The sequence below is a fragment of the Columba livia genome, chromosome 4 (assembly GCF_036013475.1).
Source record: "Columba livia isolate bColLiv1 breed racing homer chromosome 4, bColLiv1.pat.W.v2, whole genome shotgun sequence".
NCBI lineage: Eukaryota > Metazoa > Chordata > Aves > Columbiformes > Columbidae > Columba > Columba livia.
Genome location: NC_088605.1, coordinates 34,569,276 through 34,584,123, shown reverse-complemented (window position 1 = coordinate 34,584,123; position 14,848 = coordinate 34,569,276). Strand labels below are relative to the sequence as shown.

The window sequence follows — 14,848 nt, the reverse complement described above, 5'->3', positions numbered from 1 at the left end:
TGGCTGCATCCAGCGCAGCTCTTCTAACGTGTAGTCCTCTGGCCTCCAGTCCCACACGCAAGGATATTTGCATCCTGCTTAGGTAGCAGAGTTAAAATCTGAAGAAGCTGAGAAGCTGGGTGCCTTGCAAAGAATTTGGTCTGGCTGCATAACTGGAATATTTATTTCCATGTGGGTCCCTAAATGGACAGCCTAAGGGTGTACTCCTATTTCTTGAAAAACACCTGTTATTATACCTCCTTAGTGAATTCAGTGGTCCAATACCCAACAAATGAGGAACAGAAAGGCCAAGTCCCTCTAAATGAGAGACTCAGACTCTGAACAACTGGGACTTCAGCTGAGTTAATGATGATGGATGGCAGAGTGCTCACTCCAGCTCACCAAAGGATGGTTTGCTTTCAGCTGGATTTTCCTGTCCAAATAGGGTAGATCATCTTCAGCTCTCAGCTACTACTTTCCAGGTTAAAACCAAACAAGCTTTTGGGAAGCATGGTTACTATTTAACTTTGATCAGTGATGTGGTCTACAGAGTTGCACTCATGAACCATTCATGGAGCAAGCATCCAGCACAGTGGAAGCTACAGGTGGCCAAGAGTAATGAGCATCTGGTGGAAAGAGCATCTGCAAGCCAGTGCCCCCTGAAGGTAACATTTGGTGGAAAGTTGCCTCCAGTTACACTTCCGTGTGTTTCTTTCTAAGCATAAACAAATTGTCACAGCCTAGAGAAAGATAATGCATTTCTATGCATGGCTAGTAAAGCACTCATAGTTCTTCTCTCTATTTCCCTGTATTAAAGAGCCATCCTACAGAGTATGGAGTACTTAGATATAAAGACACACAATTAAGAGGGCAGCAATTCTTGACATACTAACCTGGCCAGTAGTACATGAAAACGTTCTTTTTTTCTTTCATCATTGTGACCCACAAAGGCTCCGATCCGTTCCACCAGAGAGGCAGCAGGCTTTCTTTATTCACACCAATATCAAAAGATAAATTTGTCTTTTGGTCCCACATGTAGTTTCCAGTCATCTGATGGACCTCACAGTGGCGACCTTCAAGGGTGGAGAAAAAAAAAAAGCACAATCAGATTGGTGTTCTTCAGCCGAAGGATGCCACCAGCACCACCACTGCTACCACTGCATCACCCAGCAAATCAGCCATCAAGCTCAGATTTGAACTCAGGGACCTCTTACCTTGCAACTGCTCACATGATCTTGACTCTGTCACCTTCTATTGAGGTTCACCAGGTAAGCAGTTTATATCCCCCAGTTCACGACTTAAAAGTCAGTTGCTGGAGCTTAGGTCATCCACCCATGTTCCCGCCACAGTCAATGGAGAAGAAGAGGCACCTCTAGAAAGCAAATCATGCCATCCTAAGACAGGCATCTAAGGTACCTGGGAGGAGTTATCCTCTGGAGGTGCATATTGCTCTCTATTAATTGTAGATAAAGATCACACCAGATGATCCAGACAGCCAACTCGTAGACAGCTGAGGGCAGAAGAAACAAATCCCACACCCCGTGGCCTGCTCAGTGTGACGTACCCACTCTACACACACAGACCATGGCAGCAACAGCCCGCGTAGGTGACACACGTTTGGCTGATGCCTGGCTCCTACGCACGCAACATCTGCCAAGCCTGAGGCTATTTTAAGGTACTCGCCAGTGCACAGACCCAGAGGGCTGTGGGAAGCTCCCTGTGAACAAGAAGGGATAAGAGCATAATCTGGAAACATAGAATAAAGTTTGGGACACTAGGATTTTCCCTCTCCTTTATCAATAGGGCACATTGTTTTTCTGTAAACAAGCAACAACTAGGCCAAAACCTTTGCATACTACTTTTATTTTCTGTTACCATCAGCCATTTTTTTTTTAATGAACAAGCTTTGCTCTTGGTTGTGAGGACAGCAATCAATCATTTCATCAGACATTCTTCATCCTCTTATTGCACCTTGGGGTACTTGAACAACTTTATATTACAAGAAAGTAATATATAATAGCTGAGAGATGTTTTCCACTTCCTGTAACTGTCAGAAGTTACTGTATTTTAAGAGTTAATTAACAAAAATGGGAAAAGAAATGTTGAAGATTAAGTTGTACTGGGAGTTCATTATTTCCATATCTTAAAAAGCAATGACTGATGCATGTGTGAGACACTTTCATCATTAGCTGGTGAGTCACAATATTGCAAAGATTCAGATAACAGGCTTTGATTATTGTAAGACTGAGCAGAACTGAAATAACTTTGGTATCCTTGTTTTGAAAAGGTGTCATTTTTAGCAGAGGACTCTGTATACTTTGAGCACATGTGACCTTGAAATGGATTTTGAACTCTCTTTCCCTACTACAAAGTATTTCAATTATGCAAAACATTTCCTCCTCCTCAGTGGAGAAAAGCAGTCTCAATTTGTGGCAGTCACCAGTTACCATATTAAACCAAACAGGTTTAATACAGGAGAACTGCTGGATTGGATGGGCAGTAATCTGTCCTCTTTAGAATGTCAAGTGCTTTCTTTGCTGCAAGTCTTAAAAGAGCAGGTAAGAATCCCCAATGCTGAAGCTGTTAGGTTACATATTGTACTATGTATAATACAGTCTTCCTATAGAAACAATGAGCTCCAGCTGCTACTGATGTGAGGTCCCTATAGGGTTTAAGGTCTGCTATCAGTTTGCCCACCTCTGTAAGTAACAGAACAGAGATTGTTCTTTGTACCATTGTTGGGAAGTTTAATTAACTGTGTGCACTTAAACAGATGACAATATTTTTCTGATATCCACATCAGACAAGTTCATTCTTCTATGGACTTCATCACCCTCTTTTTTATATTGGAAAAGAGGCCTGGAAGACTGTAAGGTATCAATTTTCATCGCAGATATCCCTGGTTCACAGGACCAGAAGGGAAGATCAGATGGGCAAACAGACCGAAAGACATGACCAATTAATGCTACCTGGAGCCATTAATGTCTTATTGCCTGAAGCCTGTGTCCCAGAAAGACCCCAGACCTCCTTGGAAGACATCAATAACCAGCTACTCAATCTCTTCCTTGGGTTGCTCATCCCAATATTTATTATCAGTAAACACTGTTCAAAAAGTATGCCTGGTCTCTATTTTTATTTTTGACTTTTGTTTATCTTCAACCATGGCTATTCTGTGCCTTGCTCACTAGATTAAAAAACCCTGCAATAGCTGGCATTTCTGCCCCTCAAAAGACATTCATACACTGAATTAAGGTCACTTCCCAAATTTTTTTTCAGTCACGTGTAGAACCCCAGTTCTTTACATTCCCTCTTGTAACTTATTTTCTCCATTATGAGAAAATGACCTTTGGTGATGTCCTTTTTAATTATTATCAAAATAGCAACATGTGTCAGACAGTTACCATAACACACTGAACTTTTATTGCTTCCATTCTGCAGCTTTCCTCTATAATCAAATCTTAACAGTTTCAAAAGTAGAAACAGAGCAAAAAGCAATTTCAGCATACAGATGTCATTATTTAAACTCACTGCAATTGTGGTAAAAAGCACCCCTTCCTCAAGCAGCAGAGGAAAACAAAGAGGGCATAGTTCCCAGGAATATGATAACTGATATATCCTTCTGGAAGAGAGCCAACAAAAGCTTTTGCAAGTCTATGTGCTACAGCTTACTTGGACACTACATTTCTTACAGCATTGGCTTTGTCTAAAGCACATTCCTGTGTGTCCAGGCACTTTTGTCAGCATTCAAATGAATCTATGCAAAACAAAGACAAAATAAATAATTTTTTAAAAACTAATAATTAAAAAAAAAACACAAAACACCACACTCACAAAAAAACCCCAAACAATCAACCAACCAATAACTACAAAACACACTGCAACAGGCATGCGGCCACTTGGCCACCCACAACAACAGCACAGTAGTGCTGAGTGCTGAGGACCCCACACTGACCATATGCGAGATCTAGAAACCAGAACGTGTGTTCCTGTAGTGTTTACTACAGGAATGACCTCTTCCTCCTTTGATGGCCTTTCACTGATTGCAGAGACAGCACATAGGATCACCAGTAGGCATGATATATCATACAGGGACCACGTGTGTCTAAATCTACAAGAGAAAATGCTCTTCTGAGACACCCAATGACCTTTTTGTAAGAGCAGCAGCGTGCGGCAGCTGCGCAATGCCACACCTGGTGCATGGGGCAACAAAACAGAGGTAAATCATCTCTCCACTGAGCAAATCAGATTAATCAGAGAACCTGCAGTGTCTATATTAGCCAATGCAGCATAGGTACCATAATCTGTACCCATGTGGTATCCACCAGATGACGAACATAAGTACACACATTTACCTGCGCGTTTTATGCAACATTATATACGTGCCTTGCTGTGACAGTGAGGCCATTCCCACGATGTCCCCACTCCCCAGGAAAGGCCAATAGGGCATGATGCAAGCACAGGCTGCCATGGGGCTGTATAAGCTGGGAAAAACCCCTAGAGACCTGCTGGATGACTTGCTCTGGGAAATGCTCTGCGCCTGCTGGAAGAAGGAAGAGAGCAGGACTTTAAAGTCCCCAGCACTGTGTTTTTGCTCTGGAGCAGGCGCGTGGTGTTGCCATCCCCAAGGACTGAGTCCAACCTGCTGTGAAAAGAACATCCTGACAGGGGTCAGCTCTGCCCATTTCGATATATGCCTTGCTCTGCTCTTCCCCTGCTGTGTGTCATCTGTCCTGCTTTGAAAAGAAAGACCTCATGGAAAAAACAAACCCTGTGTGTTAAACCTTAAGTGGCCTGGAGAAGACCAGGGCTCATGAGAAGTCAGGGGGGAGCTCTGGTCTGGGCAAAGTGTCCCTACCATCTGCAGGCCCCCAGGCAAAAATGGTACCTGCAAGATGTGCACAGACAATTTATGTTCTCAGAAGAGCTTGCTGGCAAAGTCTTTGCAATTTCTTATGACCTGCAACACCAGATGGACCCAAGACAGAAACACCTTAGCCTCCATCAGGTGAGACTTTGCACTCCAAATACGATCACATCAAATGGCACAGGAAAATCTCTGCTATACACAGCATTTTTTTTTCCTGAAGGGGATTCACTTAATAAGAATGTGAAACTCTTAAATCAATGCTTCAATAGTGGAGCCAGGGCTGGGGTGCATGAAAATTGCTTGTAAAGCATCTAGCTTAAGAGTTGCAGATGCTTGCTTGTGCAGGAAGGCAGGTCCTGCATCCCTGGGGAGCAGATGCTCTGAGTTGCCAGTCAGTCTCCTGAACTGAGTGGCAGCAGTGGGCTGAGGGACCAGGCTGGGACCCCTGATGACCCACAGAGGGCTACAGCTCGAGGGCAGCACAGCTCCAAGCAAAAATGATGGGCAAAGCTGCTGCCTGCACCCTTAGAGAGGGTACAAGCCTCTGGCAGTTTTATGTTCATTGCCTGTGACTTTAGCTCTGAGCAAAGAAATACCTTGATAGGTGAATATTCACTTACTGCTGCTAATAGCAGGTATACAAGTGGTGAGCTGTGAGGCTGTGGCTATTAAGAAGGAAAAAACAGTGCTTCAGTTTGTAGCATATGAACTTATGTTATAGAAAACTTTCTGATTTCCATTTTGAAAGTGTTTCCATTTTTTTAAACTAGTAAAAAGCAAACATTCTTTTTTTCTACAACATTTTGTGTATGTGTGAAAGAGGAAAATCTTGGCACTTGGTATTTCAGCCTTTCTGCAGGTGCTGACTAAAAGCAAGACAAAGAATGTGAAAAAGAAAACTCCTCCTAGTTCCCACTCTCTCCTCCAGCCTGTCCTTGCTAGGACAGTGTGCCTTCCCTGCCAGTTAATAGGATTACCACAGACCTCTTCATGCTCTTTTTCTTCCCCGCATGCAATTTTAGAAATGGAAAGCTACTGAATCCAAGAAGACACTGATTTTAAAAGTGTGTGTCACAATGAGGTTTTTTTTAAATCTTTGCTGCTGCTGATATCTATGATGGTTAAAAGAGGAGCAAAAATAAAAATGCCAATTGCTTTGTCACTTATCATGGTTTTTGTGTCCTTCTGTTTATTTTCATACCTTGTAAAGTGAAATTAAGATAGTTTCAGTTCATTAGTAGTGGTAATCCATTGCCCTGCTGTATTCCTACGCCTCCATTTTTTAAGCCTCAGACAATATGCAGGTATTGTTGATGTTAGTTAAAAACTTGCTTACTGATAAACAGAAGTTGTCAGCATCTTGTCCTGGACCGGGCAGGAGTCTGGATATTGTTAACTGGGCAGCAGAAATAAGGCATCTGCTAGAACCACCACCAGACAGGGCTTCCTTTAGGGTCTGCATGGATGGAGAGTGGAGATGCTGTGCTGTAAACCAGGACACCCCTCTGCCAAGTACTTAAGGTCAGGTCTTGTCCAAAAGGGGACTCAGAGGCCTCTTGCTGGCTCCTCTCCCACCCACCCACCTCTGTGATCAGGGACTCCCTCTGCTTCCTGTGGAGGCCAAGACAAATAAGGCTCTTGGACATGGGGCGGTACAGCTGACTGGGTGCTGGCGTGTCCTTGTGGAGGACCTGCCAGAAAAGACCTCATTTGTTGTTAGGATCTTGGAAGACAAATTCTCCCTGATTTTCCAACTCAGATGTGATACCATCCACCCATGTTTATGCTGGCTGGGGGTGGAAGTGCAAGGGGCCCCTGCATGCCTTGAGCTCAGGGGTCAGGGGTGCAGGACGTCCCCCAGCAGACCCCCAACACCTGCAGGTTGGCAGGCAAGGGAGGTTCAAGCTCCTTAGCATGAGCAGCTATTTTTCCAAGAGATATGGCACAAAGAGCTCTGAAGCAATAACTCATGCTCACAGCAGTTGTGGGGAAACCTCAGACTTTCCATTTAGCTTGGCGTGAGAGCTCCCTGTAGAGCCAGGCCGAGACAAAGAACAGGAAATATTAAAAGCTCCCCACACGATAAAAACCCGAGGTGGCTTGTGGTCTTAATTCCTTTCTTTGCAAAACAAACAGCACATGGTGTGATTAAGTAAGCCTTTTGGGATACATGTATTTGGACTCCTTCTATCCCTCACCAAGCCCATGTCAAGTCTTGCAAAGCGTTCTCAAACACACATGTCAGCAACAACAGCTCATTTTACCTAGTTCAATGTGTTGTGCTACACCTTTCAGGTCAATACTTGAACTACCTCAACTACAATAACCTAACTGGAGCCCAGAGAGCCAGGACACCAGGTAAGTTTTCAGCCTAGTAGCTAAAAAACAACCCAGCCACCCAAGAACCAGTCTTTATGCCACTGTGGAAGCCAAAACTGAGAAACATAGCATGAATGAAGTTAGAGAAAATTGCTTCTCAAAGAGTGTGATTTTAAACCAGTACATCCCTGGGCTACCTTGCACACCACCAGATTTCTGTAACAAAACAATTTCTCCAGTTGCACATCAGTGAGATCCTTTGTTCCAGCAGTGACTTGGCTGTAGTTTGGTGCTTTTTCAAGCAAATAGCAGGTCATGACGCCATGCCATGGCTTGCAGGAAGACTGAAGCTTCTCCCTAAGCTCTGAATCATTGGGTGACTTTATATGAAGAAGGCAAACCATTAGCATTCATCTCATTTCTATGCTCTGGTTTTACTTCTCATAATTGCTGTAGATGTTGAGGTAGGGAAATGACCTCTGTGCAGGCCCCAGGCTTTGGGCTGACACTTTCTGTCTCATCCGAGGAAGCTCCAGCAAATATCTTCTCAGAGGTTAACAGCAGCAGCAGATTTAAGTAGAAGGGGGACCCATGGAGAGCTCTGCCTTTGCCCTGCAGCACTGTGTGACCACAGGTGAGTCACCTCCCTCCCCGCTTTCCTTCCAAAATTGATCCACTTTGTTTACCTAAGTTGGGCCCTATTCCTCCCACTGTGTCTGTGCTTTACTTGGTACCTGGTCTCAACAAAACAGAGTATGCTACACATCAGTTGGTTGCTTTTAGATAGAGTCATCAATTATGCTTGCATCTACTTGGTTATAGCTTTGAAAATCTCAGTAAGCTTGCTGTTTCTCATTAATATTAAATTCAGCTGGGCTGCCCTCTTGAAATCATCAGTAAAGTAAAATAAATTGACTAGAGGATCCTGCAGATAATTGGGCAGCTGTGGTGTGTGCTATTGATTGCTGGTTGCCTGTTGCAGGGTAAAGCTGCCTTCTGTCAGGGCTGCTAAGTGCAGTTTGGCATCTGTACTGAGACGTGGTGAGGCAGATGCTGCTGACCTCCATAACCTCTGTCTGCAGGTCTGGACAGGAGGAGGAGGTGAGTTCATGTTTGAGGAGACTGACCTGTCTGAACAGTGATGGTGTCTGAGGAACAGAGTCCATTGTCCTCTTCCAAAGCCACCAAAATAAGGGAGAACTTCTCTCTGTAACAACTTAAACTCTCTGGAGTTATGCAGGTTGTGTGGATGTGGGGTAAAGTGAGTACAGAAAAAGAAGAAACCTTGCTCATGGGAAGGGATAGAGGCAAGAGAGAAATATATGCCACCTGCAGTTATTTCTTGCACACACTGTCCTGGCAGTCGTGTATGCTCCTGAGTGGAGGTTGGGCCTTGTGGATGAGCCGAGAAAGAAGGGACAGGAGTGTTTATCTGGAAAAGTGGTGGGATATAATGAACAAGCCGGGGTGGAAATGTATAGGCGGGGCCAAAATTTCTTAATCTGATTTAGCTGAAAAAAGCCAATATTCTATGAAGCAGCATTCACAAATGCTAAAATATGGCAATTTGGAGGTTAAAACATGAGTTTCTTAACAGCACATGAAGCAGCATTGTAGGACCAGACATGAAGATTATCTTGTCCTTGTAATTCTTGATCTTCCATAAGAAACTGTGGCAACATTTAAGTCCTGCACATCCCAGCTGCAAACAGAAACAAAACCAGTGAACCGTCATGTCCCTCCCCACAGAAGAGAAGCATAACTGGTGAGATGCGATGTAAACTTTCCTGTGCCCACAGAGCAGTGATGGTGAGGTGATAACTTACCAGCCCTAAACAGGTCACTACATCATGATGCTCATGTCACCTTGCCATGCTGCATTTTTTCCAAAAATCTGACCCAGCTTTGCTAATTGACTGTGTACAGACCAAACACAGCTAATGCTACATCTGCCATGTGCCCCACAGCCATAACCCCACCATCATCTAAAACATAACATCTCCTTTCTGCGGAGACTGCACCACGGCTTTGGGGGAGAGAACAGCGAAGCCATGGGATTTACCCTGCTGTCATGCCAGGGCACAGCCATGGGGTTCACTAATGTGGAATATCTTACAGACAGTCATATTGAGTTACTGAAACAACCTTGACCAAAATAGAGTGAGAAGCCAGAATGTTTTTGTATAAGAAAAGATATTTACACTGTGTTAGCCAAAACGCCAGAGCACGTGCAAGATAAAGTAAACCAATCTCCAGATAACTTTAAGCATGTGAACAGCTACCGTAAGCCAACTAAAACAGAAAGTTAAATGCATGTACAACAGCTACTAACTATAAATGTAAGTGCCTTGCAGAAATAAAGTGTCTCTTGGTTCGCCTGCACTGAGTCTGGGCCGTTAAATCCCTCACACTAACACCCCGAGTGCTCAAGTGTAGTCTTGGACCCTCTTCTGGGCATACTCTTCACTTTGTCCCTGGTTGGCTCCTGACCTACTTAACACTGCTGTGACACATGTTACGAAGGTGAATTGTTATTTGCAAATAAGTCGTATTTGCATTGAGATCCTCATCATGAAGACCAGGAAATTTTCAAGGAGAGTTGAGTTTGGTCTCATAGATCATCTCTTTGGTTTAACCAAGATGTAGCAACTCTGGCACCCTAAAAATGTGATGTCTAGTAGTGCTGTTTCATAATCTAAAACAAAACTTGTTTGAGAGTACAAAATTGGATGTTTTCAAAACTCCTCAGAAGGCTGATTATAGACTTCACTCTACACATACACATGTAATAGGACTGGTGATTAAATGTGGTAATGAGAGAAAGCACTTGCCTTCCCTGTTCTCTTTCACAACTTCACCTGAAGGCTTTTTACATATGAATCATGAAGCCAGTTTGCCTACATACACTTAAACAACAAGGTCCACAGTGGAGTGACATCTCTGCTTTCAGTTGTGACATTTGCTCTGCCTTCATTCATTTGCATCAGGTCATGAAAAAAACTGTGATGGTTTTGTCCTCTACAATTCTATGATCTGTGAGCAAGAGAAAGGTGTCCCTCTCCCAAGTTAGGGAGGAAGGGGTTAAGTGGCTTCCAAACAAGCTGGGCACAACTGATGTCAGATTTTTGTCTTACAATGGCATCTATTTGCTTTCCCAGCAAGCAGTATATGGACTGCTGGGCACTGTATTGTTCCAAGTACAGCAGAATATACCACATATCCTTGGAGAGGACAGATTTTTTTTCCTCACTGCTTGCTAGCTGGGAGGTCCTGTTTGTTAAATAACTCTGGAGAAAAAACAAACAAACAAAACCCCCACACAACAAAACAAAACCAAACAGGAACTCCAGAAAAACTTTTCTGGTTTTGTTTGTGTTGTTTGTTTGGGTTTTTTAAGCTCAAATGTTGTTTCCAGGGTGTCTTTCTCTGATGTGAAGGGCTCAGCTGTACTCTGTGCACCTTCTTAGTGTCACTGTAATCATGTGTTGCTCTGTTTAGATTAAAAGAAAATCAGCATCATGAAAATTATGACTGTCTTCCTAAAGTGTAAGGAAAGTGTAAGAGAGCAAAAGCAAAAATCCTCAATGTCTATTTGACTATTTCAGATTATTTTACATATATAAGGACTTGGGGCAACATTAAGACAGGGATCTGTAAAAGCAGAAAGTCTGTTCAGCTTAAAACCAAATTTAACACTGAACTCGGATGTGCTGGTTGAGAATAAGTTACTCTCTTAGCTACCCTCAGTTTACACACATTTTTACTAACTAGAAAGTCTGTGAGCAGGCTTTGTGTTCATTTTCCATGCATTTCCCACTCATTTTTATGTTCTGTATGCAGCAGACCCCATCGGTACTCCTACTGGAGAGCCTGGGACAGCCGTACTGCTGTAGGGGCAGCTAATAGGGACCCGACAGCACTGCCCAAGAGCAAAGGAGAACTTCAAAAATCAGCTACAAGCAGCATTTCCAAGTTCAGAGCAGTTTTCAGACAAGCAATACTGAGCTGTAATGCCTCAGTGCTTTTAAACTCTCAGCAAAGAAGCACAACTTGTGTTTGTTTTGCATTTTTGGAGGAGAAAGTCACAGGGACCTGGCAGCTACAGGGAGCATCACAGCAAATGCAAGGTACTCACCCGTCATCAGCGTGTAGTAATTTGGGTAGGAAAGGCTGGGGAAGTCTGGGGTCATGTAATCCACCTTCACCCCCATGTTCACAATGTCCCGAAAGCCCGGCAGACCCTCCAGCTCGCTGTCATCGATGTAGTCGAAGCGAAAACCATCGAGCAGGAACACCAGGAGTTTGCGGTGGGCTGAGGGGGCGGCGGGGGGCGGCAGAAGGGAGGCAAGGGCAGCGGCCAGGAGGGTGGTCAGAAGGTTGCGGCTCCCCATAGCCGGGCAGGAGCAAGTGATCTGCAGCAGCTTCGGAGCTGGACCTGGCACTGTTGTGTCCCCCCTCCCGCTTCCACTGCCCGCCTTAAAGCTACAGCGCGGCCCCGCGGGTGTGGGAGGTCACAGGTTAATTGTAAGCAGATGATTAACTTCGAGTGAAGAGCTCGGCACTTCCCAGCTACAGAGAGAAAAAAAAAAAAAAACAGAAAAAAAACCCCAAAAAACAAAAAACAAAAACAAAACCAACCAAACAAACAAACAAACAAAAAAACTTCGCAGCGACAGGGGAAACACGGAGCCTGTCAGGACCCTCCCCGGTGGAGAGGCTGCAGGGACCGGCCACGATCGCGGCGCCGCCCGCAGCCAGGGGAGCCCTCCCGTCCGCCGGCCCGGCACCCACCGGGTTCTCACGGAGAGAGGCCACTTTCTTTAAAACAGAGCGCTCCATCTCCAATGACACAAACGTGCGCTTTCTTCTTGACTTTCTGGCAGCGGCTTGTGATAGAAACGTTGGGAGGTGGGGTACAGGAGTGGTTCGATGGTGCAGCTGTACCTGTGAGCTCACCTATGCCTGGACTCAGGTCCCCAGAAGGGACTGTCCTCTTCACTCTGTGCTGCTGTGGGACTACCCCAGCTCCTGATGAAAAATCTAGTTTTCAGCATTAGAAAGAACAAATGATACATTTATTTTCTGGCTGTTGATATTATTGTCATTATTAGTAGGAGATGGATGATGCTAAATTTCATATTAAAAATGAAAATTTGTTCACATTTTAGTCACAAGTAATCACTAGGTTACTCTCCTGCCAGCCACATGAGACCAACTATACCTCTAATGCAATGCCAGCACCTGTTGTACACTGTAATTGCATATTAACTCGCTTTACTTGAGTTGTGTTTGCTTTTTCCCAAGTAAAAGAAGTTCATAGTGCTTTATTCATTCTGAAACACTGCAGGTGAGGAGGAGCTACATGCTGGACAGAGCTGGGATGGCGAAAGGGTAAATTTTGACTTTCTCAGTGTGAGGAAGAGCATATAGCCCCAGGGAGGGGTGTTCCCGTCCCATGTTTCCCTCATCGTGGGAACGGCCCCTTGCAGGTGTTTACATCTGAGGAAGGCTGCAATAGTTGTCTGTTGCCCCAGTGGGAATGTCTGAACCTCTGTTTGCTCCTCACACAGCTCCCAATTCCACGTCCAGTATGTCTAATCAGCTCTTACCAAACACATGGTTGATGCAAGCTCAGCAAGACAGCTTTCAAGCCTCCCTTGTCCCAAAAGCTTTTTTACAACTGTGTAACCCCCCTCATGCCCTGACCTGCCTTTTGCATGGCTTTGTACTGGTTACCATCACCTGTGAACAAGAGCTGCTCTTTGCAGATGCAGATCATGGCTCCCAGACACAACCAGAGAGGTGCTGTCCCTGCCCTTCTCTCACAGGGCTTCCAAATCAAGAAAGATGTCCTGGTAGGTGAAGGGGTGCAGGGCTGCTCAGGTGCTTCCACTGGCTATGCTGGTGTTCACTTTCCCAGTCAAATTCCTCACACTTCCTCCCTGGCGGTGGCCTAAATGTGCTCCTTATGGACCTCTCCTTCTCTATGACTTGCCCAGCCACTCATTTTCTTTTTTTTTTTTTATGTGCCACTTTTTCCATCCCCCATCTCAAAGCCCAGTACATGGGATGCACCCTCACATCAGAAGTAAGCCTAAGCCAAGGACTAAGGGCATTTCTCTAAGCTCCAGCCCAGGGATCTCTAGAGCTAGATAGTGATCAAACCAGCCCCTTCAGGGATTTATCCCCTTTCTCAATGCGTTTACTCCTTGGAGCCTTGTGTTGCTAGCTATTATCATCTTGACAATGTCAATTCTGCCTGTGTTTTTGCAGAAGAAAGCTGCAAGGAAGGCTGCATGACCCGGGCAGCTGGCTGCGTTTTGCCGGCGTCCCAGCCTGTGCAAGGCTGCCGCTGCCCTGCCTGCCGGGGCTGAGGCTGCAGCTGCACGCCGGGCTGGCGGGCGACGTGACAGCCTGGGCAGCAGTGCAGGCAGCTGCCTGTCTGCAGGACAGCACGTGCTGCATGTCCTACCTATGGAGAGACACCACTGTTCTCAGCCATCTCCAGGCTCCACGGGGTCTCAGCTGAGGATCTGCCTCTTCACCCACCTGCCAAAGTGAATACACATGTCCTCTTCCTGCTGCCCCTTGCGGGCACCCAGGACAGGAGGTGGCCCTGCAGAACCTGTGCTCAGAGACAGCACTTCTACCAGTGCTTACTGAGGATTTCCACTATAGAAAAAACATATGTAAACAGACTCAGAGCTACCTGTAGGGACATGTCTTGGCCAAGGCACTGTGGTGATTTACTATGTCTGTATTTATGTTGAATGAACTCAGAAACACATCAAGAAATGGAGAAGGCAATATGATTATACACCTCCTGGCACACCCATGAGGGCATTCACACTGATGTCTTGGCTTGTGCTCTAATGGGTGGCCTCTGGGCTTGCTAGCAGGTCTCAGCAGAAGCAGCAGCTGCGGTTCATAAAGGGATGGGATTATCAAGAGGAGACAATCAAGTGTTCAAACTGGACTCACACCTTGAAGGGATGAACAGGTTTTTGAGGTGGTTAGGCCAAGAAGCCAGGCTTTCATCATGAGATGATACAAAGATATGTCTCCTTATTATTTCATGGCATTAAGAAATAACGTCTTCCTTTCAAGAGGGTTGCAATCTACTGGTTGACAGTTCCTGAAGGAAAGTTCTACATGAACCAACACAGTGGCAGGACAATTGGTGCAAGGTATCACAGCCTGAGGTCTGCTTTAAGAGTTGGAGATTCACAGTTTTCCACTCAACAAATAACAAGAGTGTAAGGCTTGAGAAGGGTTAAAGGAGTAGTGAGCCATGTAACCATGACACTGCACAATACCAAATTGTGTTTTGACAGACAATCCCCCCGAAGAGTGGGATTGGAGCCAAACAGTCTAGCTTGGCAGAGACAGACCCTAGCAATACATTTCATCCCTGCCAAGCAATGTTGATTTGCTTTGGTTCACATTCATTTGTAAGCACCCTGTCTGCACAAAGCCCCAGATGGCCTTGGAGTCTGCAGCACAACAATATTTTGATACAAATGCTCTTACAAAAGCTATCAGAGCCTGAGCTGGTGTTAGCACTAGTTAGCAGATTTAGGAAGAGGCATGCATAAAGGAATGAAAATCCCTAAACACAATTTGTGCATGAGTAGAGACCCCACAGATCCAAACCTTGTTTGAGACAAGATCCTCAAGCACTTA

At 45.0% G+C, this 14,848-nt stretch overlaps 1 protein-coding gene across 1 annotated transcript in view; it reads right to left on the bottom strand.

Annotated features, from left to right (window-relative positions):
- The window catches only part of ENPP6 (ectonucleotide pyrophosphatase/phosphodiesterase 6), a 33,273-nt gene extending 21,357 nt beyond the window's left edge, over positions 1-11,916 (bottom strand). Inside the window, exons 1-2 of the mRNA XM_005500175.3 lie at positions 11,301-11,916; positions 873-1,052 (exon numbers count right to left, since the gene is read on the bottom strand). Of these exons, the coding sequence (XP_005500232.2) occupies positions 873-1,052; positions 11,301-11,556 (436 nt within the window). The 5' untranslated portion in view covers positions 11,557-11,916. The remainder of the gene's footprint in view (positions 1-872; positions 1,053-11,300) is intronic.
- Between the last annotated feature and the right edge of the window lie 2,932 nt (positions 11,917-14,848).